Here is a 26,624-nt window from a genome sequence, read left to right as displayed (position 1 = left end):
TTAGAGCAAATTCAATCCGCACATTATTAGAGCGTTCAATACAGCCATGGAACATAAAATGCCCAAAAAAAGGAGAAGGAAAAAAAAAAAAGTACACACGGACAACAGAAAATTATGATTCCTTAGACACAAAAGGAACACAAAACAAATGATGTCTCAGGAACATTCTCTTTGCGATCTGACTAACTGAACATTATAATGCTGTAATCACTACTGGATTACAAATTCTATGAAAAATGCATGACTAAAATTGTGTTCTGTATGTACAAATATATTTATTGATGACTTTAATACAAACAAAAATAGACGCAATGGGGCCATTCTCCCATTGTCAGGTTAGCGTGATTTCTGATGGACACACCAGTGATGTCCTTTCTATCCTTCTTGAGTGGATACGATTACGTATTAACTTATTTGCAAAGACCACGTAAGCTTGAGCCAACATTAAACCGCCTTTTAAAAAGAGAAGATCTCACACTCTGCTCCTTACTTTATGGAACGAAATGCAAATGATTCAGCACCCGGTCTTTGCCAGGTTCGGCTTTGGTCCTTCACCGATCTGAACCTCATTACAGACCAGCTGCATTTTATCATTTACGAATCAGTTTAAAATTCAGCTTCAACACAACCTCAGCACACAGGAACATGAAAAGGCCTCAACAAACCCCAGTTTAGATGAACCACTCGCGATCTGTCACATAAACTTCATAATAAAAAAGTCAACGCAAATCAGAAGCCATTTCAGGTCCCCTGTTCAGAAGTGGGTATGATAAAACCAGGCCTATACCCACCACAGAACAGTAGAACATTCCAGGTGTGTGTAAGTCAGTAGGTCAGATGGTGGAACAGTAGAACATTCCAGGGTGTAAGTCAGTAGGTCAGATGATGGACCAGTAGAACATTCCGGGTGTGTAAGTCAGTAGGTCAGATGATGGACCAGTAGAACATTCCCGGTGTGTGTAAGTCAGTAGGTCAGATGTTGGACCAGTAGAACATTCCGGGTGTGTAAGTCAGTAGGTCAGATGGTGGAACAGTAGAACATTCCGGGTGTGTAAGTCAGTAGGTCAGATGATGGACCAGTAGAACATTCCGGTGTGTAAGTCAGTAGGTCAGATGGTGGAACAGTAGAACATTCCGGGTGTGTAAGTCAGTAGGTCAGATGATGGACCAGTAGAACATTCCGGTGTGTAAGTCAGTAGGTCAGATGGTGGAACAGTAGAACATTCCCGGTGTGTGTAAGTCAGTAGGTCAGATGATGGACCAGTAGAACATTCCGGTGTGTAAGTCAGTAGGTCAGATGGTGGAACAGTAGAACATTCCGGGTGCGTAAGTCAGTAGGTCAGATGGTGGACCAGTAGAACATTCCGGGTGCGTAAGTCAGTAGGTCAGATGGGTCACTGTGCCCCAGTACCCCCAAAGCGGCAGTTGGTCCTCGCAGGCTGAGGGGGGTCACGCTACGGCCTTCCCGCCACACCGCCCAGCGAGGGGGTCATCTGCAGCAGCCAGTCGATGGTCTCCTGCAGGAAGCCCATGTTGTAGTGGGCGGCGATGTTCCGGAACACTCCGATCTGCTCCGAGAAGCTCTGCGGAGGGACGCGGAAAAGCCGTTTGTGAGCGGAACGTACAGTGAAGCGTCTACACGCTTAAAAAAAATTAAAATAAATAATAATAATAATCTGAATTTCATTTCACCTTTCATCGAATCAAGCGGGTCTAATGACACGAAGCACGTCAGCATAGCCTTCATCATCTCACGCACTTTCTAACGTTCAGTAAAGTCAATTTCATTCACGACTTTTAGACTTGACAATCGGGAGACTGTAATGATCCTTACTATTGTTAAGTGTTGTTTTTTGAATTTTTTAATTTAACATAATGACAGGTGTGCGTTTGAACGAGCGCTGTGTCGCGGGCGCCAATCCGCCGTACTCGCGGCGGGTTGGGCGGGCGGGCGGGCGTGTCGGGCGGGGGGGCGTGTCCGGCGGGGGGGCGTGTCCGGCGGGCAGGCGGGCGTGTCACTCACCTTGGTGGAGAAGGTGAGGGCGAAGTCGCCCGCGCAGCTGCAGTAGACGGGCATGTTGGCCTCCTTCACCCCCCGGCACTTAGCGCACACCTGGAACACGATCGCCACACACGCACACAGCGTTAGCAGCAGCCCGGCCTTCCCCCAGGGGGCCCTTTGCCCGCAAGAATCCCACAATGCAACGCAGGGCAGAGGCGAGACGGTAGCGTGCGTAAGTGCATTTCAGCTCCATTAAATAATCGACCAAATCCCTCCCCCCGGAGCGCTGCTATGTCAGACATAATGTGACTTTAAGAGAGTAAATCACCCTTCAGTAGACATTAAAAGTGTCTGATTACGAATAATTAACAATAAACAAACAATCATTGCTGGAACAGAAATCATCCCACGCAGTGGGTTCCCAGTACATTGTTGCATTCCAACTGCCATTTCGTGCCTGACGGTTGCCCCGGGCAATGGAACGCAGCAGCCTGGCATTCAGCGGGCAAGCTAGGGGTGGGGGGTGGGGCGTGGGGCGGGGGGGCAGGGGGGTGTGTCCTGGCGTGACTCACCAGGTCCTGCAGGGTGTAGGTCATCAGCTTCTTCTGCAGGGCCTCCACCAGCGCCATCTCGATGCCCTCAGTCTCGTACTGGGCCTGGCAGTTGGAGCAGAACCACTGGGGCAGCACGGAGCCGTCCTGGGAGGGGGGGGGGGGGGGGGGGGGGGAGATTAAACAAATAGGATAATCAGAAAATGAAATTAGGAAACAGATGCGGGCGGCCCTCCTCATCCGGCCCTGCTACACACCCACAAGCCCACTTTGTAAGCATTGCTCTTGGACCCGCCCCCTTTAACTTTCAGAAGACGAATCGAATTGGAACGATTCAGCCTCAGCAGGAGGGAGATGAAACTATCAATGCTAAGAGTACGGAGCTGGGTACCTGGCTTTGGGTACCCCCAGCTGAGATCCAGGTGTTTGATGTGTTCCATCCCGATCACACCTGATACGAACAGATTACCTGTATGACGTGCGATTGAGAAGGAACACATCAAACACCTGGACCGGGCCAGGGGTACCCGAGGTGAGGTTCGGGAACCACTGGTCTCCAACCCTCACCTGTGCTACAGAGGGTTCCTTACAGGGGCCCACAGCCCCGCCCCACCCCAGCCCTCACCTGTGCCACAGAGGGGTTCCTTACAGGGGCCCACAGCCCCGCCCCACCCCAGCCCTCACCTGTGCTACGGAGGGGTCCTTGCACAGGTCCAGGTCCCGGCAGAAGTTGCAGTGCCGGCAGATGACCTCCGGAAGGACGTAGGAGTTGCAGGGGTCGCGGAACTGGGCGTCCTCCGAAAACTCGCCCACGTCCACCAGCCGGAGCAGGTCCCTCTTCAGCTTGTTCACCTGGTTGACGATGTTGCTGTCCAGGGAGAGGACCTGGGGGGGGGGGGGGGGGGCGTTATCAACTCACAGCAGGGAACGGCTCTTTCCAAAAGACTGCAAACCCTGCTGGCCAAATACACACTGCTCTTATCAGGTGCCACCCAGACTGGTATAAATCAGTTACATCATCGACCTTCAGAACACAGAGCAGGATAAGACTTCATTTAAAGATCCACAGCAGGGGTGTCTAACTCCAGTCCTGTCCTCCCGGACGGCAGTGCCTGCTGGGTCTCACCGTGTTCCAGCATGAGTGATTAACTGAAGTCATTAACTGGCTAAATAACACTCCTTGCTCCCAAGCTCTTAAATGAAACCACAAATACCTGCAGACACTGCAGCACACCAGGACTGGAGTTTGACACCCATAACGCAGAGCATATTACTGCGTAGGTCATGAGGAACTTCACCAGATGCACCCCTATGGATCCCCCAACTCAATCATAGGTCTTCGAACAAACAGTAAAATACAACAACAAGCAATCCGTTGAAATCAGAGTTGGTGGTCAATTCCACTTTAATTTCAATGAGTGAAACGGATAATGATGAACCTATGATTACTTTTTTTATTTTTTATTAATGATTTGAATCTCTTGATTCAACTGAATGTAAATCGAATCGAATCCCAACTCTGATTACATCACGTGACCCCTTGGGCGGTGTCCACGGCGATTCCCTCCCTCCCCCCCCCTCACCTGGCAGACGTATTTGACGAACTCCAGCGCGGGGTTGTGGAGGGGCAGGTGCGACCCGGGCAGGACGGGGAACATCTCGGAGGGCTGGGTCACGCTCCTGGTGCCCGTCACCTTCTTCTGGATCTTCTGCGTGATGGTGAAGATGTTCTGGGTCAGCTCGCTCGACACGTACTCCTGCGAGAACGTGATCATTCCTGGCGGGACAGAGAGAGAGAGGCCGGGCCGGTCCGTCAGCTGGTCCGAAAAAAGGACGGTAACGTGCCACGGGGTCACCACTAAAACACAGACGTGCCTGAAAGCATTGATATCACAATGAGGCCAAGTTACAGCACAAAATATTGGCTATCTTAGCTCACATAAATTAAACAAGCTCTATTCAAAAGCAATGCTACGCAGTCTTTCCTAAATTATTTCCTGTAACTTGGCCCTGTGTTTTTTTCCCATATTACCATCCGAAGAGAATGTGGAAGAGAAAATGTAACTTCTTCTGCCGACTCCCTTTTCACTGAATTAACACACTTCTGTAGATTTCTTCTTGTTCCATGTAAGTTTTTGTATTTAAATGTACTTACAGTGCTGGACAGTGCTTTGCGCATGGGAAAATGTATTATTAGAATAAAAAATTATTTTTTTTATTGATGTGATAAAGTGCACAGCTGACCAGCTCACCAGGGAGGGCGTGTCCGTCTACTGCAGGCTGGGAGGCCTGGCTCCCGCCCCGCCTCTTAATGGGCGTGGCTCCAGGCATATTCCGACGCAGCTCCTCCCTCATGCTATGATAGACAGCTGCGATGTAGGCTGAGGGGGGACCAATCAGAGCACGGTTCTCACATATCACATATCATGGGCACGTGTCTGTTTATCAGACATCATAGACAAATGTCTGTACCTGAGACGATCATCAGGAAGTAGTTCTGACAGGAAGCGGTCTGCGGGAGGTACTGCATGATGTTCCAGCTGCTCTCAATCAGGTCCTCCACCTCATCAGGTCCTCCGTCCTCTTCCTCCTCCGGACCAGCGGCTTCCTCTTCCTCCTCCTCTTCGTCATCGCTGCCTTCCGCTCCGTCTCCTTTCTTTCCATTTTTATTCTGTGCTGCCCCCTCCTGGATAAGTGTGATAATACATATCAACTCACCATGACTTCAAGCAGTGTCAAAAAAAAAAAACATTTAAGTGCCTCAGGTTTCCGGTAATTTCAAGATAGTAGCCCATTGTGCACGTACACAAACACACACACACTCACAAACACACACGCACACTCACTCACTCACTCACACACGCACACGCACACGCACACGCACACGCACACGCACAGTGTAGCCCACCGTACCTCTCCGTACAGGACGCTAGCGGGAAGCTTTCCTTTCACCCCTCCGTAGTTGGCCAGGTCCATCCACAGCAGGAACTCCCAGCACCGGGAGAAGGAGATGGAGAGGGAGTGGAAGATCTCTCGGGAGTGGATGCTGCAGAGGGGAGGACGGGAAAGTTCCAAAAATACCCAAAGAACAACAAAACGAAACCTCACTCCGCTCAAAATAGAGTCACCCGCACATCTTTACTGAACAAGTTTACTGTACCGTTTGCTGCTTCTGTTTATAAGTACATAAAATCGTACAATTCTTCACCTAAACCTTTGCATATAGTTCTGTTAGCAGGTCTGGATAAGAGCCCCTACACCAGGGTTGCCCAGCCCCGTTCCTGAATATCTACCTTCCTGTAGGTTTTCATTGCAACCCTAATAAAGCACACCCCATTCAACAGCTAGACAGGACGGCCCAGCCCTGCTAGAGATCTGGTTGAGCTGCTTATTAGCAGAGTCGGGTGTGTCATATTAGAGTTGAAATGAAAACCTACAGCCCAAATGACACGCGCAGTGCGGAAAGATCCGGTCCTTTGCCATGGCGACGCGGGCCGACCTGTTGGTGATGTACTCCACGTAGGCGATGGCGTCCTCAATCCGCCGCTTCTTGGTGCACAGGATGAGGCGGTTGAAGTTGCCGTAGACGACCGAGGACCCCAGGCGTTTGAACTCGGCCACGAGCCTGACGGGGGGAAACGGAGGAGCGGGTGACCCCACACTGAGCATCCAGGGCTCCCACTCAAACCAGATTTATGGGCTCCGTGAATATTTTTAAATCTTTCCAATGACATTTTAAAGATAAATGATCATAACACGCTTCAGGGATTTACTTTTGGTACACCAATCTGACTATTTTGGACTACGGGGTCCGTTTTGAAGAGCAGTGTGTGCAACTGGAGGAGGAGGAGGAGACACACTCAGCTGTGGCTCTGGTGGGGGGGGCAGGAGTGGAGAGGAAGACTCACTGCAGAAAGACCTTCTTCATCATGTTGAGCAGGGTGCGGTGCAGGGCGGGGTCGTACAGGAGCGAGCCGGGCGAGCGCAGCCAGCGGTAGAAGTGCATCACCTGGTTGTCGGCGTAGACGTTGTGGTACTGCGTGATCTCCTTCACCCAGCCCACCACCATGCTCTTCAGGATCCTGCAGGGGGCGACAGAGCGCCGCGTGAGGGGGAGCTCCGGCCACAGATTGTACACACACGCACCAGATACTCAACTCCTGCTCTCCTTCCAGCCACAGATTCTACACACGCACCAGATACTCAACTCCCGCCCTCCTTCCTGTCTTTGGCACGGAGATGTGGAAGCGTGTGGCAGGGAGCCTGGGGAGGGGAGGGCAGGCGGCTCACCTGAAGGTGTTGGAGCAGAGTGCGGTCTCGTCGTAGCTGGCCACCGCGCTCGCACCCTGGTTCCCCGACATCATGTCCTCCAGGGAGGCCTGCTGGATGACGTCGAAGCTGACGCCCAGGCTGGCCCCGCCCTCCATGTCGTTGACGTGTTGGGACTGCAGGATGGTGTTGACGGCCAGGCTCTGCAGGTCCAGCTCCACACACACTGTACGCATGCACACACACACACACACACATGCACACACACTTAGTGATCAGCGAGTAGCAGCCCTGCAAATTGACCTCCACAGATCCCCAGTCCTCACACTCCACCACCAACCGTGCTCACACACACACGCACACACGTATTCTCAGTAGCACGTTAGCACGTTAGCGCATCTCAGCGCTCGGTACCTGTAGAGTAGCAGCCCTGCGCGTTCATCTCCACAGACCCCCGGTCGTCGCTCTCCATCATCAGCCGTGCTCTCACACACACACACACACACAGTCTCAGTAGCACGTTAGCACGTTAGCGCATCTCAGCGCTCGGCACCTGTAGAGTAGCAGCCCTGCGCGTTGATCTCCACAGACCCCCGGTCGTCGCTCTCCATCACCAGGCGGCTGTCGTCGGCCTCCTTGCCCCCCAGGTCGGGCCGCGCCGTGGGCGACAGCCACAGCAGGTGGTTGTGCTTGCGCAGGTGTCGGGCCAGGAACAGGTCCGAGCCGAAGATGGACACGTCCTCCGGAAGGTTGCCCACGGGAAGGTGGTAGTACCTGCGTTAGAAACAGAGAGGATGTATACCTGTCCGAACGCAAGGGGCGTGGTCCTACCTGGCTGTACACGAGTGGTGTGGTTCTACCTGGCTGTACACAGTCCTACACGGCTATACGTGAGAGGACATGGTTCTACCTGTATGTAAGCGAACGGCTGTGGTTCTACCTGGTCATACACAATGGGGTTCAGTTCTACCTGTCCATATGCGAGTAGGCGCGGCCCTACCTGGCCGTACGTGGTCCTACCTGTCTGTACGTGTGTACGCGTGGCCCTACCTGGCCATACGTGGTCCGACCTGGCCGTGGGCGTGGCCCTACCTGGCCATGTCGAAGGCCTGCGACAGGCAGCTGTCCAGGTTGAGGTAGTGGCGGATCATGCGCCGCGCCCCGTGCCGCTGCCAGTCCAGCACGCTGTAGGTGATGTCGTCCGTCACGTGCACGGGCACCACGGGGAACTCCTCCAGCACGGGCATGCCCGCCGCCAGCCGCCGCACCTCCCAGTTAGACTGCACCGCGATCAGGGTGGGGCCCCTCCGCTCCTCCTGGGGACACGAGGGCGGGGGGTGGGGCGGGGAGACTCAGTCTGACCATATGGACCATTTCACTTATAACAACAATAAACTTTATAACGCTGTATTTAACATTCACGGCACTTTCCAAATAAAAGAACAAAATAACAACAGAACACAAAAGGAATAAAAAAGGAATGATGAACATAAAATATAAAAATATGACATAAATGGTCAGTTAATATAACAGATAAAAAACCTCTTCTAGCATGAGAGTCCTACAATATATGTACTGTGAAATTCAAGGGAAGTTCTTTTTTGAGGAACCTTCGCAAACCCCTTTCAAAGCTTGCCAAGCACGTTCTCTATAACCACTCAACCTTACAGCAATTCTTAGCAAAAAAAAAAAAAAAAAACCCCAATTTTGAAAGTGCTGCCCTCTGTCTCAAGTTTATGAGGGGAATGTCAGGCCCCCCTCTTGCCCCCCCCCCCATACCTTGTAGCTGAGCAGCGTGCGCTGCAGGGCGCGGTAGACGGCCTTGGCGTCGTTCTCCGCCCGCACCTCGAACACGTGCTTCTCCGGGGGGAGGAGCTCCTCGCTGGTCTTCTCCAGCAGGGCGGCGCGCTCTGCAGCGTACAGAGCGTTCAGGCTGGGCATCTGGTTACTGCGCACCTGGGGCGAGAGAGGGGGCGAGAGACACAGAGAGAGAGAGACAGAGAGAGAGAGGGCGAGAGACACAGAGAGGCAGAGAGACAGAGAGAGAGAGAGAGAGTGAGAGAGTGAGAGAGTGTGTGAGAGAGAGGGGGGAGAGAGAGACAGCGAGAGAGAGAGAGGACATCAGAACAGGAGAACCACGACCAGCAGGCTGGCTGCGTATCCATGCCCATACAGGTGAGAGGAGGTGTGGCCTGTCTCTTTCTAACGCTTCCGCCTGATTGGCCCTCGTCCCCTGGCCCCGCCTACTCACCGTGTCCAGGACGAAGACGCTGGCTTTGCGCTGGGATGGGATGAACAGGCCGAACAGGGCCTTGTGTCCCTGGCTGTGGTGGTACAGGTAGATGTGACGTACGCTACCTACAGAGAGAGAGACACACACATGCACACGCACACACACGCGCGCGCACACACACACACACACACACAGAGTTCTCAGGTTACTCTTACTCATAACTGAAAAAAGTGATAATGGTAACTGTATCATGACACTATGATTATGTATGTCTCCTCAATGTACAGTGACTCTACAGTTCAGATACAGTTTGGCTACTGGAAACACTGAAAGACAGAAAAACATAGTACTACACAGGTGGGGTTGGTGGTTTGTTGGGGTGGGGGGGTTCGAATTGGGAGTAATCCCACTGAAAACATGGAGGAACCCTTTTTAAAATTTGACAAATATGTTTGCATTGACATATTGGTCAAATATGAGTAGAGTGTGACCAAGGACAACCCCCTTGTCCTTCAGTATCAGCAGGAAACACACAAAGTACATATTTTTCCATATGTACATATTTGCAGAGCCGTCTCTGAGGACGTACCGGGCTCCAGGTAGCTGAACTGGGCCAGTGACCTCATCTCCAGGTGCTCCAAATCGAAGGTGTCCGCCTCCCGTCCCCCCAGGTCCCGCACCACCTGCTTATTCACCATGCAGAGACAGCCCAGCTGCGCCAGAGCACGAAACAGCAGAGGGACCTGGAGGAGAGCAGGGTGTGTTACTGACTATCACACACACGCGCACACATACACACACCAGAGCACGGAACAGCAGGGGGACCTGCAGGAGAGCAGGGTGTTACTGACCATCACACGCATACACACGCACACACACACACACACACCAGAGCACGGAACAGCAGGGGGACCTGGAGGAGAGCAGGGTGTTACTGACCATCACACACACGCGCGCACACACACACACACCAGAGCACGGAACAGCGGGGGACCTGGAGGAGAGCAGGGTGTGTTACTAACCCATCACACACACACACACACACACACACACACACACACACACCAGAGCACGGAACAGCAGGGGAACCTGGAGGAGAGCAGGGTGTGTTACTAACCCATCACACACACACGCGCGTGCGCACACACACCAGAGCACGGAACAGCAGGGGAACCTGGAGAAGAGCAGGGTGTGTTATTAACTGTCACACACTCGCACACGCACAGACAGACACACACGCGCGCATGCACGCACGCACATACCTGGGTCTCATAGACTCCCTCAATGTCAGGTGCAGACAGGTCTGCGTTGATCTCGTTGATGTGCTCCTGGTACATGTCCTCCGGTACGGAGTACTGGTACAGGTAGTACACTATATTAGAGCGCGGCAGCATCCGGTTCACCTGTAACACACAAGGGAATCATGGGAAACCTCCCCAAACGCAGAGCAGCCTTTTATGACCGTATGCAGCTAATTGCGATTACCGTTTTCCAAGTGCAACTGACCAGACCAAAATAAAGAAATGTATTGAGTTTCCAACAAGTATGGGAAAAAAACGTGATCGGTGATGTCGATCGATTTGGCTGTGGACAAGCTCAGTTAAAAGGGTTAAATGGTCGCCGTGACAACCAGGACCTTTTCCCACAGACCTTTTTGTAATTGGCTCCCTCCTCCTGCTTGGGGACCCTCTGGTTGACGTAGAACACTCGGGGGATGTTGAGCTTCATGCAGTGCAGGTCGCTGCCGATCACGGCCCACAGCTTGTACAGGCCAGGGTGGCTGGTCTCTGCTATCTGCAGGAGAGGGTTGGAGGTGGGGCCAGAGAGCTTCATTTACGCTACTGACTGGCTAAACTGTACATACATCACATATTCAAGGCCTAATATGGTTTCTGACAGAAAGGAATCCACAAGAATCTACAGACACTGTGGCCCTCCAGGAATTTGAGACTCTCACTATAGACATAACAACATTTGACGGGCAAATTTTGGAAGGATGATCACAGTCTGGGGACGCAGTTGGAAGAGAGACCGTGTCATCGGGGGAGGGTGGGGTAGAGTGGGGTGGGAGGGGCTAATCAGAAAAGCACACAGGCCTATATGGGCGGGGCCAGCAGGAAGTGATGCGCACCTGTACGATCTGCCAGGGCATGTCCAGGATGCTACGGGCCGTCCGGCGCAGGAAGTTGCCCAGCCCGGAGGCGGAGCCTCCCCGGATGACCCCGCCCCCCGCGGGCTGGACCTCCCCGTCCAGAACCTTCCGCCTCTTCTTGCGCTCCTTCCTCTGCCGAAGCTGCAGCTCCCACTTCTTCTTGTGGTAGCGCAGCCAGACCAGCCGCTCCTCCTGCGCAGACACACACACAAACGCTGTCCAGCTGCGCAGACACACACACAAACGCTGTCCAGCTGCGCAGCCACACACACAAACGATGTCCAGTTGCGCAGACACACACACACACGCTGTCCAGCTGCGCTGACACTCAGAATATCCATGACAGAGATGCACACGACTGAGCTATCTGAGGGCTGTGGCACGTTCCAAACACTTACGATCGTCAAGCAAATAAATGTGGAATAAATGCGAATCTGCGGTTTGATTGACAGGGAGGGAAGCCTACCCGCGTGTTCCCGGAGGGCGGGGGCGGGCCCAGGATCTCCCGCCAGGACTGCGTGAGCTCCAGGTCCTGCGACTCCGCCTGGCTCTCCGCCCCACCCTGGGACACGCGCTTGCGCTTGGTGCTGATGGGGATGGCCGCCTGAAGGGGGCGCCGGGGGACCCCGAAGTCCTCCATGTCGGCCACGCCCCCCGGCTCCAGGCTCTGGCTGCCGTCGCCCCCGGGCTGGAGGGAGGCCACCTGTGAAATAGAAAGAGAAAGGTGAGAATATAGCTGTGATTTTAATAACGGTGCGAAACGTGGGCAAACGTGACCTTGACACCAACACGATTAGCCTGCGTATGCTAGCCTTAATGCAGGGTTACTGCACATCTGCTCAAACAGAACTTTGGGCTGAATTGAAGCCTCAAACTTACCAGCTGTGTTCAGTACTTCTTGGGTAAATTAATATCCATGGTTTTCATCAACACTTGTGAAAACACTAGTGCTTGCATGAACACTCCACGATATTCCACAGAGCACACAGTGCTCTCTTACTGGCTAACTGAATTCATCAGCAAATGATCCCGGGTAGCAACCCAAACAGGATTCCCCTTTCCACTCTCGGCTGTTTTTCGCGTACCTGTCTCTTGCCCTCGCTGGTGAAGAGCTCGCTGATCTTCTTCTGCTTGTAGATGTCGTTCTTTTCCAGAAGCTTCTTGTGCAGCCAGTCGGGGTGGCGCACTCTCGGCACGGGGTTCTTCACCTGCGGGGGGGCGGAGACACGAGAGGGGGGGGGGGGGGGGGGGGGGGGGGGGAGGGGGGGGGGCGTGACCAAACTGCTGCCTCAGGGGTCCATTATGACATCACAAATGCGGAACCCGTTCCCCTCGGCTGGTACCTGCTGGAGGGCGGCGGGGATGGTGATGATCTTCTGGATGGCACTGCCGAGCCGTTCGATGTAGTAGTTCCAGTCCAGGATCTAGAGCAGGCAACACGAAACAGGCAATACACCTTTCAATGCTCAAAACAGACCTTCAAACAGAGTTACTTCGACTCGAGGTGCAATTAGAGTTAAACGACACTCCAATCCCTGAGAAATTGACTGCAGTCATCCAGAAGAATTTCGTCGTTCCATTTGCAGGAGTTTTCCTGGTGTCGGAAGGGTTATTTAAAACAATTATTCAAGCCTAATGTCTGAATCCGACACTAGTTTGGTTCCAAAAGGGAATTTAGAACTTTTAGCCTTATGATGTCATGAATGGCAGACTCACTGTGCGAATGTCCAGGTCATGAAGGCTGGGCATCTTCAGCCATTTCCGCAGGAAGTGTTTCTTCACACTGGACTCCGCCTGAAAGATGGCCAGGGGGATGGCCCTGAGACAGACAACAAATGTCACCGAGGCAAACAATACATAAATCAACCATAGAGCAACAAGTACAGTATCTTTCAATGTTCCTACATTCATTCACTACATTCACACACACACACACACATTTGTCCCCCAGAACATTGTGTCCCTACAAGGATAGGAAAACAAGAACACACACACATGCACACAAACACACACACACACACACACACACACGCGCACGCGCCGAGCTCACCTCTCCGTGACGGGCGAGCCCTCCGGCTTGCGGGAGATGACGTAGCGGCAGCTCAGCCCGGCGTCCTTCACCATCTGGTCCCCGAGGAACTCGGCCAGCCGCTTGGCCGTGCTGATGGAGGTGGACTTCTGCGCCCCGTAGTCCTCCAGCTTCCGCGACATGGACCGGTTCTCCGAGATCAGCTCGAACAGCTCCGCGTCCGGCATGTTGGCCGCCTGGAGGGACACGGGGCGGAGGAGGGTAGAGGAACGTCAACCAGAACAAAAATTTTCAAATTCAAACCAATGAAGCTGTCCACGCTACAACAATACAAAATGAGCTACCGTGGTTGGATCACTCTCAGAGTGATGAAACCGGTCTATCGAACGCATCTCCAGCAATGAAACCTGTCTAACCAATAACTGTTGAGCACCGTCTGCACCCACTGGAAGCCTGTGTGTAAAAGGTGTGTACAAGGAGAACAAGGCATTCTCTGGTGTATATGTTAGTGAGTTATTTTAACATGAGATTTGAGTTCTCATTTCTGGGGGGCACAGGCCTTCACAGCGACCCCCCCCCCCGCTTCATCGCTCGGGACCCCCCCGTGGTGTCCGGAGCCAGGGATCGGTTACCTTGCTGTACAGCACGTCCAGCCAGTAGTCGGCCACCTTGGCCACGGACGCGTAGACCTCCTCCAGCGTGGTGCCCTTGAGGAAGGCCTCGAACACGGAGGACTGGAAGATCTTGATGAGCTGCAGCTCCCCGCGACGCTTCACCTCGAACCCCTTCAGCTCGGCCAGGGAGCCGTCCTCGTTGAACACGGCGTACCTGCGCCCAGGTAGAGGCGGGCCGTTACCCCAGGGGGAGGTTTCACGCCCAGCGTTTCTCAAATCTGAACAGCAGCGACACTAACGCCATTAACTGCTGGGCCTACTTTCCACTTCAACAGTCACTCTGGATAAAAGTGTCTGGAAAGTGCCAGTAATGTAATGTAATTGTAATGTAATGTACCCCCCCCCACCCCCACCCCCAAAATGACACAGCTATTCCAGGAAGTCAGCACGCTGCTCTAAATTCAGCAGCTGTTTTTTTGGAAAGGACCTTTCAGAGAGGGACTAGTGCCACAGGTCTCCACAGACTACAGGACAATCGGAACTGAATTACCCCCCAATCCCCCATCCCCCACCCCAATACCCCCAGGTCACCCCCCCCCCCCCCCCCCGCCGGTCCCCCAGGTCACCCCACCTCTTCTTCAGCTTCTTCCCCTCCTCTTTGGAGGCGGGCAGGATCATGGCCAGGTAAGGGCCGTCCACCTCGAAGAAGATGCTGTTCTCTGCCCGCGTCTCGTAGGTGAGCGAGGCGGGGTCCACCAGCTCCTGGTACTGGTGGTTGGTGAAGCCCTCCTGAAGTAGGGGGGGGGGGGGGGGGGGCGGGGAAGGGGGGGTAAGAGAGATCCAAAAATGTGAGAAGTTTAATCAAACACTATCAACGGATGCACTTTTGCTGGTGCAGCTGGCACCACAGATTTCAGATACGGCTCCAAAAAATGCTTTCTAAAGTCCGATCTACAAGTGAAATAAAGAAATGGTCTATGAATTGAAAATGGGGGAGAGGGGGGGGTCCACAAGAAGAGTGATCATTTTAAACTCACTCCATTTTATAATTTTGGGACATATGCTAACTCCTCCCCCATTGACAGCACTCATTTCTAGCTTACAGTACAGAACAGTGGCCAGAAATTTTTCTAACACAAACACAAAAGTTTGCTCTGAACAAACAAAGCCTCAGCTTTGCAGAGGTTTCAGCTTTTTGTCAGGGTTATCCCAGGACACCAACTCAATTATCCCAGCGTTCTGAAATGAAGATCCTTTTTGAGGAAAGAGATGGCTCACCTTCACCATGATGTTGAGCATGGCGCCAGGGTACGAGATGGTCACCTTGGGCTTCTTCTCGTTGCTCGACTTGATGACAAAATTCTCGGGGAAGGTGTTGGGCAGGACGCACCAGATTCCGTCAGTGTCCAGCTCAAGAGGCCTCCTGCGATGTGGGGGAGAAACACAAAAAAATATGAAAAACTTTAGTTGTGGAAAAACAGAAATAGACCTTATTTGTGTAAAAATAGAAAGATATTAAACTTTGTTTGTGTGGGGAGAAATAGAAAAACAACTTAAGCTGCAGAGCACCAAACCTCAGGTCACCCTTTAGTCCAGCTTTTAGACACACGTTACACACAGTGTAATATACACTGGAATCGGTGTCATCCACCTTATCCAAGTACAGCACATTCAGGACACAAAAGTTACATCTTATCTGATCCGCCCACGTTTCAAAAAGGCAAAGAGGACCTCGGACAGCCTCTGCTGAGTTTCACACGATAGGCCCTGGAGAACCAGTGGAGCCTTGGAGCCAGTTGGACAGCAGTAGAGAGAGCCCGGAAAGAGCAGCTGCTCACCCGATCTGCTCAATCAGCTCCCTGGCCTGGGTGATGATGTGAGCGCCAGTGTAGCACACGATCCCGGCCATCTCCATGGAATACCAGCGCGCCCTAGTGGACAGGAACGGAAATGCAGCAGCGGATTTAAAAAGACGCTTGCTCCCCCAGAAGCTCGCTCTCTGAAACCTCTCATACGGCTGCAGTCACGCGTGGATTTCATGACCACGGCAACGACTTGATAACAAAAGACTCGAACTGTAATTAAACGAGAACGCTCCCCTAAAATGTTACAGCAATTCATCTGAACTTGACAACGGGTGTGGAGAAGACGCGACGGTTCCATAGCGACCGCACCCTTTGCGCATGACGTAGCCGTAGAAGGAGTTGAGGATGCACTTGTGGGCCAGCTGCAGCGACTCGTAGAGGATCTCCATGTTCTTGCAGCGCTTGACCTCGGCCGCGTCGCCGCTGTCCTGGGCGTTGGACAGCTTCTTCTTCCAAACCTGAGAGGGGACAGGGGGGGACACCAGGCAGTTTTTTAGCACCTAAAAATGTGCACAAACATTTTTAAGTCATTTTGGGGCGCCGCAAAAAATGGAAATTATTTACAGGGATGCCTTGGGCCTTGGGAACAGTTCACTTAGAGGACATTAAACAACACTAAGGACACTGGACTACACTGACGACACTCAAAAGCACAACACAGCCCATCACAGTCACACATTTAAAAAATCCATGTTGACAATAAGGATGTGAAACATGGCTTTTTGTCCGCCCAAACTACTATCTTTAGGACTGCTGCCTCCCGCCCATTTCTTTCATTTTCTAGTGTAGCGGGGGGCATTTATGACATTCGGTTACAATGAAGACGCTCGGCTACAGGACAGGACAAAGAGGACAAGAGGGCAGGACACACGAGAGTGTGCACACAAGAGAATATATGCCACTGCAGTAACACAGAGGGTAAAACAGCCCGTGCGGGCTACTCGGATCCAGGTCCGAAAAGCTCATCAATTCAGCCGAGCCGCTGACCACCAGCATCCGTCCCCAAAGCAGAGCGCGCGCGTTCCCCGAAGGCCACGGCGGCCATTTTACATTACATTACATTACAGGCATTTAGCTTATCCAGAGCGACTTACACAACTTTTACATAGCATTTTACATTGTATCCATTTATACAGCTGGATATATGCTGAAGCAATGCAGGTTAAGTACCTTGCTCAAGGGTACAACGGCAGTGTCCTTACCCGGGAATCGAACCTGCGACCTTTCGGTTACAAGTCTAGTTCCTTACCCACTGTGCTACACTCCGTCCCCATTTTGCCCCCGGTACCTTGTGCAGGCCCTTGAAGTCGTAGCGGCGATCGCGGAAGGCCCGTACAGTGTCCACGTAGAAGGAGTTCTCCCGCTGGCAGATGGTGGTGACCCGCTCCTCCAGCCGCGTCTGGTGCACCTTCTTGTAGGCCCTCCGGCAGTAATCTGCGGCAGACAGAGACCCCGAATCAGGCTAGCGTAGGAAGCCTCCACAGGGGAAATTAACTGGAGAGTGACTGTTCTCCATTAAATCAGGAACTCTTCCCCCGCTTTCTCAGGAATCTACCAGGCCCCGAAATGTCTCAGGGGACCCTAGCATTTGGCTTTACCACTGACAGTTCTCTCCTGCTATCAGCTGTCAAAGCGTAAAAGCATTTGACGCAAGGACTTAGGAGAACATAAGCCTGCATGATGGAGAGAACAGGCCATTCAGTCCACCATCAAAGCTCTCCATTTACCTACAGGCTAGAGAGTATCCAGGACAACACTGAGCCTGGATGGTTCTGACTCTACAGCCTCTACTACAGAACCTGGCAAGAGGTTTCACACGTGAACAACTCTCTGTGTAAAGAAATACTTACTTTACATTACATTACATTATAGGCATTTAGCTGACGCTCTTATCCAGAGCGACTTACAACAGTGTAACCAAACTCAGGATCAAGTCCACTTAAGTCCATTGAACAAAATGCAGATAAAAAGCCTTTACTATGATAGCATACATTAAGGAGAAACAAGATAGTCTGAACCAAAAATTTTTATTTTTTATTTTTTTTATTTTTATTTTATTTTTATAATAGTTATGGGAGGGGGTTTAGGGAAGAGGAGAGAGGTACACAGAGAAGAGGTGCGTCTTGAGTTTCCGTTTGAAGGTGCTCAGACACTCTGCTGTTCTGACCTCCACTGGAAGATCGTTCCACCATCGTGGGGCCAGAACAGCAAAGAGTTCTTAAATGCATGAAGAATTTACCCAAATGACACATTTATGATATTCCAAAGTCTTCAGTCAATTGTGAACTGAAGAAAACAGTATATTCCAGTCTCAAGTTGGGGGAAATAAAGCAGATCCCCCAATGAAGCTGAGCACTAGCGCCTCCCCCTGGAGAAAGGGTGAAACTGCAGGGGCCGGCCCACTCACCCGCCAGCCTCTTCTTCTCGTGGCGCGCCTGCTCCTCGCGGTTCAGCTCGTGGAAGGCGCGGGGCGGGCCGTTGGGGAAGAACGGGGGGAACTTCTCCGACTCCAGCTGCTGCTGGATCCGGTGGAACTCACTGCGGCCGGCCGGCACTGTGGGGACACAGAGAGGGGGGGGGGGCAGAGTGGGGGGGGGAGGGGGGGTGTCAGACTTCATCTCTCCACAATAACAGTGTATTAATATTAACCCTGTGAAGAGTAGGTTTTTTTGGAATATTTTTTGAAAATTCTAAATCCTAAATTCTAGAACTCTAGAATTACCAGCAGTGATTCAACATTAGAATGCTCGGTTAACAACATTCTAACCGTACCTTAAAGGGTTAATACAACACTGTTTATGAGGGATGTCAATAAACAAAATGTATTCATAGAATAAATACAACAAGTAATGAATCCCTGAAGTTACGACCTTATTTGAGTTACGACCTCAACCAGTTATAGCCCAAAGAGAGATGAAAGCCACAGGAACCACGTGTAGGTGGATACGTGGTTCAGGTACTCTAATGCAGGGTCAGCCCAGCTTGACACAGGAAGCACTTACTGATCTGCCCTCTCCACTGCCAGGTCATCTTCCTCTGGCAGTTGGCCCCGGGTTTGTTGAAGTCGCAGGCTGCGCAGGTGGCCTCGTTCACCATGGCTGAGGGCTGGGGGGGGGGGGGGGGGAGAAACCACTCAGGGACCACCCTCTATTCCACAGCTACTCAACCCTGGCCCTGGATGGCTGTATTCTCTCTTCTTAGTACTTGACTGGTCAATTAAACCAGCTGATCCAAGGCTCTATGCTACCATGTTTTCCCCCAAGGAGCACATATGCTCCTCAGTAGAAAAGTTCAGGAGCACACTAACGCATCCTACTTAGCAGATGTGCTCCTAAATTATTTTGACAGTCAGCAAACATCAATTTTCAGGAGCATTTGCTCCTAAAAGGGGAGCACTGTAGAGCCCTATGATCACACCGTCAGCTCTAGGGTCTGAATTGGCTGGTGATTATTGGCTGGAGCAGGGTGGAGAGGTCCTGCTCCAGTCTGCCCAGCAAGCTCTCGCGTTAGATTTGAATTGAGACCGTTCCATTTTACACGATTTTAAACGATTACTCCGGCTGGTGCCCCCACCTACCTGCAGGCGGTTGGTGAGGATGATGTTGGGGTACATAGCCCCCACGTCCAGATGGTAGATGAGCGGGCACTCGATCCTGTTGGGCACCTCCTTCAGAGATATCAGCTTCTTCTTTATCTCCTCACAGACCTACAGAGTGAGAGGTGGTCAACCCCTACAGTTCAACCTCAGGACATATCACCACGGCAACCAAGTTCATGTGGTCAGGGGTCACCACGCAATTCCCCCAGACCCAATACACTTTTACTGAAATTATAGCATTGTCTAACATTTTTCTATGGTCCCATAAGAAAAGGAAATAAAATACAAATTACAAATAATGTTTTAAAAAAAATGTTTTTGCAGTCCAAAAGGCTTATCAGCAGGTTTTCCCATAATGGTAAAAGGGTACCACTTCATATTGGGGAAGCGATATGGAATTCCTGTTGGTCGTTAGTAGTCATGGAAACGAGCGCCGTCTCACCTCGTTGAAGTTGAGGACTTGCTCTAGGGGGATCTTCTCTTCCTCTTCGATGGCGTGTCGGAGCGTCTGCTCCACCCTCTGCAGCAGGAAGTCGAACGCGGCCGGGTTCTGCCAAAACACATTTTTTCCCAAAAAGTTAAAACTGCTGACCCCAGGGTTCCACAAAGAGCAAAAGCACAACTTTCAGGTCACACCTTTCTAACAGACAAAGGACCAGCTTCTGAATAGCCAAACTTAGAAGCCAAAATTTAAAAAGGCAGAGGGCATCTATTGCCTTTTCCTCAGCAAAATTTAAAAAACGTAACATACACCTAAAATATAAACAATCATCATCTCCGTCGTTTGTGAGGGTGGGGAGATTCCTACCATTTTGAAGCGGCACGGAATGTCGCTGCGGAAAACGCCGGACTCCAGGGCCTCCACGTGGCCCCCCACGTAGGTCTCGGAGTCCAGCACGTGGCCGTCGTCCGTCAGCTTGTTGAAGACCTGCTCCTGCTTGTTGGGGAAGACGATGTTGGCGTGGAAAGCCTGCACCATCAGCAGGGCCTCACAGAGGGTTCCAGAACCCTTCCGCAGCACCTGAACCGTCCCAAAAAAAAAAAAAAAACAAAAAAAAAAACGTTTCAATCACCAGGAAATAAGTCCCGTCCCAGCACAGATGGATTTTGTGAATTCCACAGGCCACAAATACAACAACAATGCATGCTGTTTCAGAGCCATGTCCCTAAAGGGGCGACACAGCTGTCGGAGAGGCATAGCTCTGGAGGTAAGACCGATTGTCTGGCAGTCGGAGGGTTGCCGGTTCAAACCCCGCCCTGGGCACGTCGAAGTGTCCTTGAGCAAGACACCTAACCCCTAACTGCTCTGGCGAATGAGAGGCATCAATTGTAAAGCGCTTTGGATAAAAGCGCTATATAAATGCAGTCCATTTACCATTTACCATTAAAGGACTTTAGAAATGTGCAGACTGACAACAGGCAGGCTCACAGAGGAAGACAAACCTCGTCTGGTTCCATAGGGATGATGGTGCAGAGGGCGAAGATGAAAGGGTGAACATACTTCATGTACAGGTAATAGGTTGCCACGGCGTCCGACACGGAGTAAGTGGCCAGAGTCTGCGAACAGGCGAAGGAGAGGGCTTTTCAGCTATGAACAACTATTAAAAAACAACTATCCGTTTTGCACATCAGTTCGTTAAAAAGACACAGGTGCTCGGAAAAATGGGATTCAGGGGCAGGTTCTCCCCAAACATTTAGGAATGAACCCCAATAGACACAGACTAAGGACTTTCTTTTTCTCTCCAGTAAGAAGCTACCATTTCACACAACATTCATCAATAGCCTCCAAACAGCACTACAGATCACCATAAGAATGACTTCCATTTCAGTCATGCAACCGATGCATAGCACACACACACACACCCACATTAGTGACCTTTGACCTGTGACCCGGAAGTTTACCTGCGGTTCCTCCGTCGCCATGCGGCACATCTCCTCCGGGTCCAGCTCCACGGGGTCGTAGCTCAGCTTGGCCTTGGCCGCGGCCTTCAGGTTGTGGCTCCCCACGGGCAGGTAACTGTCGCGCTTCACCCACCTGCAGCACAACAGCGGGTTCACACAGCGTTTCTGCTACAGGCTGTGGCTCCCATCGCACAAGCAGCGCTTCCCATTGATCAGTTACACTGCGGCCGGACCCCCTTTAGGGTATGCGGTCACCCCCCCCCCCCGCCCCCACTCCACCCGACCCCCTCAACAGTTTCCCAAAATCATGTGGCAAACACTGCAAGAGAGTATGTATTAAAAAAAACACCATCCTCCACCTCAGGTTTCACTCCCATCGCACAAAAAAAAACCACTTCCCCCACCTCAGGCAGTCCATGTGGATGGCCTGGCTGGCCTTGTATTCGCCTTGGCTGTCCTTCTGAAAGCCGATCTCCTGGTACATGTTCAGACCGTGCTGAGCAGCCCGGGTCTCCACAAAAGGCCTGAGGAAGAGAAACTCCTTCAGAAACGAAAGAAACTCAACAGAACGGGCAAAGTTGATGCGGGCGAAGTCGTACAATTAGAGACGAAAGCACAGAGAGGGAACAGACATTTCTCACCAATCGAAAAAGTCCCCGTTGTAGGTGACGAAGATGTTGGGTCTGGTCTCATGGACGTGCTCAAACCACCTCTGGATGAGAGAGGCCTGAAACCAAGAAGCAGGAAGGAACCGGTCAACCTTCGCTTCAGTCCAGCTGAGCCCTTTTAATTAAGACCATGCTTAGCGCCCGACGCCCGCTCACCTCGTCCGGTTCATTGAACACCGTGAAGGGTCCCTCATACTCCGGTTTGGGGGTGAACTCAAAGTCCTCGATGTCCTCCGACACTATCTCTCGGTTAGTGATGAGGTAGCCCTGCCGCACAAACGAGATCGAAAAAGTCAGCCGTCGCTCGACTGTAGCACACACACACACGGCTCGGGAACCGCCGTGGTGAAACTCGGTGAGACAGTCAAACCGGTGAGTCAACGCCGGCCAGCACACACCTGCCCGTCTATCATGTAGGATATCATCATGATCTGGTCGGTCTCCGCGTCTGGGAACTTCAGGGGCAGCTTGGTGGTCTCTATGTCAAAGGCCAGCACGACGGGATCCTGTGACGCAACGGCACATTTGTAGCCCATCAGCCAAAGGGAACGCACGCACCATAACAGCAACAACATCATAAAACTGCCGAAGGTGACGGTGTTCCCAATTGAAGAACGAGAAAGAAAAGAAGTCAGAAAAAAGATGAGAGCGAGCAGGGCTATTAGTTTTTGTATGATGTATGTTGCGTCTATTCTGCTTGTTCCCGAAGCCTGAAATTTGACATGTGGCTCTTAATCATCATTTTCCGTTGCTTTGAGCTTTAAGTGCTGCTTTTGAAAAATCGAAATTATTCAAACGCCAAACCCGCGCTTACCGGTCGCTCAACGAGGTCGTCCCGCCTCACGATTTCGGGAGGGTACACGCTGCCCCGATACCGGACATTGTACCAGTGAGCCTGGGACGGGGACGCAGAGAATTCGGTCACAAATCACAGTTCATAGCCATTTCCAACCATCTTCCAAATCCCTGTGCCTACCATCCAAGCCAAGCACACAACTCACCACGTGGATCTTGAGGTCGATGGAGAGGCGGACGTGATAAGGAACGTCGTACTCCCTCATGTCCACGATGTTGTCCATCTGGTCGGACATCTTCTTGGACGACCCGGCCTCTTCCGTGGCGTTGACGTTTCCTCCGGCCAGAGCACTGGCAGGACCAGACGAAGAGGGGAGATCGTCAACCAACCAGCCATGGGCGAATTAACCAATCAGGGTTGGGAGTGAATTAGCATTACATTTACTCAATATAGGTTATAAGTCACTGAAATTTTTACTGTGATTTGAAAAATTACCAAAAAGTTCCACAAAGATTTTGGGCTTCTTTCATTGAATTTCAGTCTTTTTTTCATGAATTTAAATGGTTTTGACCGCAATCCTGGAACTAATGTTCTTCATTTCCCCCAAGAAATCCTACGCTAGGTGTTATTTTACTCATGATGGTAGCGTGTTCATCTGATTGAGAGTCGCTGGTCTCTCCCCACCCATCAAATTAAGCCACTTTCAGTAGCGGCCACAAAGCTTGACCAATCACGCGCGTGCATATTCACATCGACTCAGCTTAGAGGCGGGTACCTGGAGAGCATGGCGGTGTAGGCGTCGTTGGACTTCTCCCTCTCCCTGTTCTTGCGCACGGCTGGGGAGATCTCGCGCTTGACCTTGATGAGGTCGTCCACGGTGTTGAAGGACAGCTTAATGTAGCTCCTCTTCAGACCCACCAAATGGTTGGGCTACGAAGGAAAGCACACAAACCGCCCTGAGAAATCTCAGCCTGAACCAAGGCTGTACTTCACACCCAAAGCACATTCATTCTTCATTATAAAGCCATTTGCACTTATTGTATGCCAATTGTACACAAAAGCACCTACCAAATAAAAGCAATGCACTGTAATATTTTGTCTGGGAAAATAATAATAATTGAGCCAGGTCATTTTGCAACATTAACAACTTTTTTCTATTTGCTTTTATAACCTGAGAACCAATTCTGAAACCATTCTGCAGCACCCTGCTACCAATATAATTTTTCAAGAGAATGACTGCTGGTACAATATAATTTCAGTATATCATCAGACCATCATACGTAGCGATGCAGTTTTCACACCACCGATTTCTGAAAAATACCAAAACACCAACAAAGCAAAAAACAGGTCTCACCAGGTCCAGATCTTCTTTAGGAGTCATTTCCAGCTTCGCCACTTTTCCCTGGAACTTCTTGGACAGGAAGGATATGACCTCCCTCTCGCAGTTCTGCTCCGAATCAAGAAAGACAGACGCGGTCGTTTAAATACAGCGACGCGCCCGCACGTCGAAGCGAAGACCCGCCAGTCGACCAAAAAGAGGCGCACAAACACGAACCCGACTCACCTTTTTTGTGGCGATGTAAAAGTAGGGCTTAAACGGAAGGGCCACCTACCGAACACAAGAGACGCACAGCAGGTCAGAGCCAATTTCAGCGGCGGCTCGCGCGTATCATTTCTAACGGCGATCGACACGCAAGAGGAAAAGGCCACACCTTGAACCTGCTGCCATCTTCCTGAATGAAATAATAGTCCACGGCACTGATCATCCTCTTGTCATCATCTAGGATTTCAGTCTGAGGGAGGTAACATCAGTTAATCCAAGTGAAAACAAAAAAAAAGCCTGATACCATGTTAAAGTCAGCACTGAACATGAACAAGAGATCTGTTTCCGTTGTGGAAATGCAAGAAACCCATAGTTGGTCATCCACTTGTTCCACATGTCTAACCAAGCATAGAAATTAATAATCAATTTTCAAATAATTAAAAAAAAAATTTTTTATATCAACTTTTTCCGTACTTGTACTTGTGCACAGGACAGATCGCCCACATCCAGCCTTCTAGTAATAGGACTGTCAACCCCCCACACAAGACTCAGTCATACCGGGTGCATGTTTATGAGCCAGCCCGTCTTCTCCCCCGGTTCTTTCATCCTTTCAAAGCCGAAGCGGGCGTCCATCTCATCCGTAAACTGGCTGCGCTCCAGCCGCTTGACGGCTGACATGGAGGAGGCATCGTCTCTGCGGGAAACGACCAAATTACATTGCCTTATGACCCCGATATCACACTCAAAACAGCATTAGAGAACAAATCAAGTGACTATTAAAATCGAAATGAGCGAACAGACCCTGGCAAGACAGAAGCTCAAATTTCTTCTGAGGTCAGACAAACTGCTGATACAAAGTCAAGTCTACCGTTCACCGTCACATCACGCAGTTGCCTCGTACGGTTCTCATTTGGTAGCCTTTCTGAATCCGTGGCCAGATCCAAACTTTGCTTTGAACGGTAGAATAATTAAGGTCGCATGAGGGTAAACATGAGGGTGACTGGCTTTGATTGTCAACACAGCTCTGAAACAACCCCTTAGTTGGCACAGGGTTACAAAACTGGGGTAGACTACCAAAAATGCATAGTATTCCAGCTACAGCAGTGCACACGCCTAGATCAACAGTTAAATTAGTGTATAATTACATATTCTTGAAATCTGTAAGCACCAAAAGAAACGTTACACTTTACCTAAATGAAGACTAAAAACTCTCCATGTTAGAGCCAACCAACTAATGCTACTTATAGCTAATTTACACTGTAAGAAGCAGCTTGTGAGTAGGAAGTAGCATGATGTACACGCTCCAATCGAAATCCACAGTATTATAGTCTAAAATTTAATTGGAAAAATCAAGTAAAAGAAAATCGGGTTCATAGCTCATAGAATAGCGTGTAGCTTGACGTGCGGATTCACTTGAAGTCGAGTCGAAGAACAGCAAAACGACGGCATTGTTTGTGTTGAAAGTGCTGCAAGGGTGACACAGATACGCTTTCGGTAACATCTGTCCAGTAAACAAAAGCGTGGCTAAAATAGCAGCTATTCGCAAACTAAAATCAATTACTTACTGTTGATTATCCTGGTCTCCACCTTGTCCTGTGTCCGCCCTGTATCTCCCACTGTTTTGCAAAACCATTTTGTTGGGGGAAAAGTTGATTGACTTTGACTTTACTCTTGGATTTAATCTGCTGTTGTGTCAATGTTTTTATGCCATGCACTCAGTGCGCACTGCCGGGTTAGCGTGCTAGCTAGCTACGTCAAAAATAATACAGATGCGAAGAAGTGGCTTGCTATCTTCATTAGCTAATAGTAGCTAGATATAAAAACGTTGGGTATCGAATTCATAGTATACTCATGTCAAATCAAAAGTAATTTTTAAAATGCACAGACCGACGTCTGCACTGTTATAGCGCTGTCAATTCACCAGCGCTACCTTCGCAATAAGAATTTGGCGCGCTGACTGTAATTACCGCGAGAACAGGAACAAGGCACTGACAGGGTTGCCAGAGAAACAATAAAATCCCTAATATTTTTCGTCATCGGGATTAAACATACACGATTGTCAATGGGAGATGTGATTTTTTACATTTATTTTTTAAAACATATTTTAAGAGAAGTTATCATGTGTTGTTTAGGAGCAAATTGAACATTTGGGAAGTTTTGTTAAAGATATTACCGGAAACAGTGGCAACAGTGCTTTGTTCAGTTATTTAAAAATGTTCCGCCTCCGACGAAAAGCCCTGCCCTTTTGGCATGATTAACCATTATGAACCAATGGCATATTTGGGGATGGGCCCTGCGGCCAGCCATACCCGTAATGTGTAGAGTAGAAATCGGGTACTTATGCGAATATTGTCATGTCACAACGTTGGCTTTGAAATCACTATGTAGGCAAGCACGATGTG

At 50.7% G+C, this 26,624-nt stretch overlaps 1 protein-coding gene across 1 annotated transcript; it reads right to left on the bottom strand.

Annotated features, from left to right (window-relative positions):
• Positions 1–253: 253 nt before the first annotated feature.
• Positions 254–26,190, bottom strand: pole (polymerase (DNA directed), epsilon). The gene is made up of 49 exons (XM_035380388.1): positions 25,788–26,190; positions 24,781–24,916; positions 24,392–24,472; positions 24,244–24,288; positions 24,034–24,126; positions 23,455–23,609; positions 22,885–23,029; positions 22,698–22,778; positions 22,282–22,389; positions 22,040–22,150; positions 21,857–21,942; positions 21,620–21,739; positions 21,216–21,348; positions 20,757–20,870; positions 20,122–20,334; positions 19,756–19,863; positions 19,293–19,421; positions 18,718–18,820; positions 18,123–18,269; positions 17,004–17,149; positions 16,025–16,173; positions 15,689–15,781; positions 15,129–15,273; positions 14,482–14,639; positions 13,869–14,064; positions 13,258–13,472; positions 12,924–13,026; positions 12,551–12,631; positions 12,293–12,415; positions 11,674–11,910; positions 11,187–11,399; positions 10,706–10,849; positions 10,318–10,458; positions 9,645–9,798; positions 9,074–9,180; positions 8,602–8,778; positions 7,915–8,138; positions 7,376–7,596; positions 6,844–7,048; positions 6,462–6,635; positions 6,053–6,178; positions 5,467–5,599; positions 5,026–5,239; positions 4,806–4,934; positions 4,137–4,330; positions 3,238–3,438; positions 2,575–2,700; positions 2,024–2,113; positions 254–1,583 (listed from the first exon to the last, which is right to left on the bottom strand). Exons 1-49 carry the CDS (start codon positions 25,853–25,855, stop codon positions 1,455–1,457), a joined length of 6,924 nt encoding a protein of 2,307 aa, XP_035236279.1. The 5' UTR covers positions 25,856–26,190; the 3' UTR covers positions 254–1,454.
• Positions 26,191–26,624: the final 434 nt, after the last annotated feature.

The sequence above is a fragment of the Anguilla anguilla genome, chromosome 10, assembly GCF_013347855.1.
Source record: "Anguilla anguilla isolate fAngAng1 chromosome 10, fAngAng1.pri, whole genome shotgun sequence".
Taxonomy (NCBI): domain Eukaryota; kingdom Metazoa; phylum Chordata; class Actinopteri; order Anguilliformes; family Anguillidae; genus Anguilla; species Anguilla anguilla.
The sequence above is the reverse complement of the archived record's forward strand: the minus strand, read 5'-3'. Positions and strand labels throughout refer to the sequence as shown.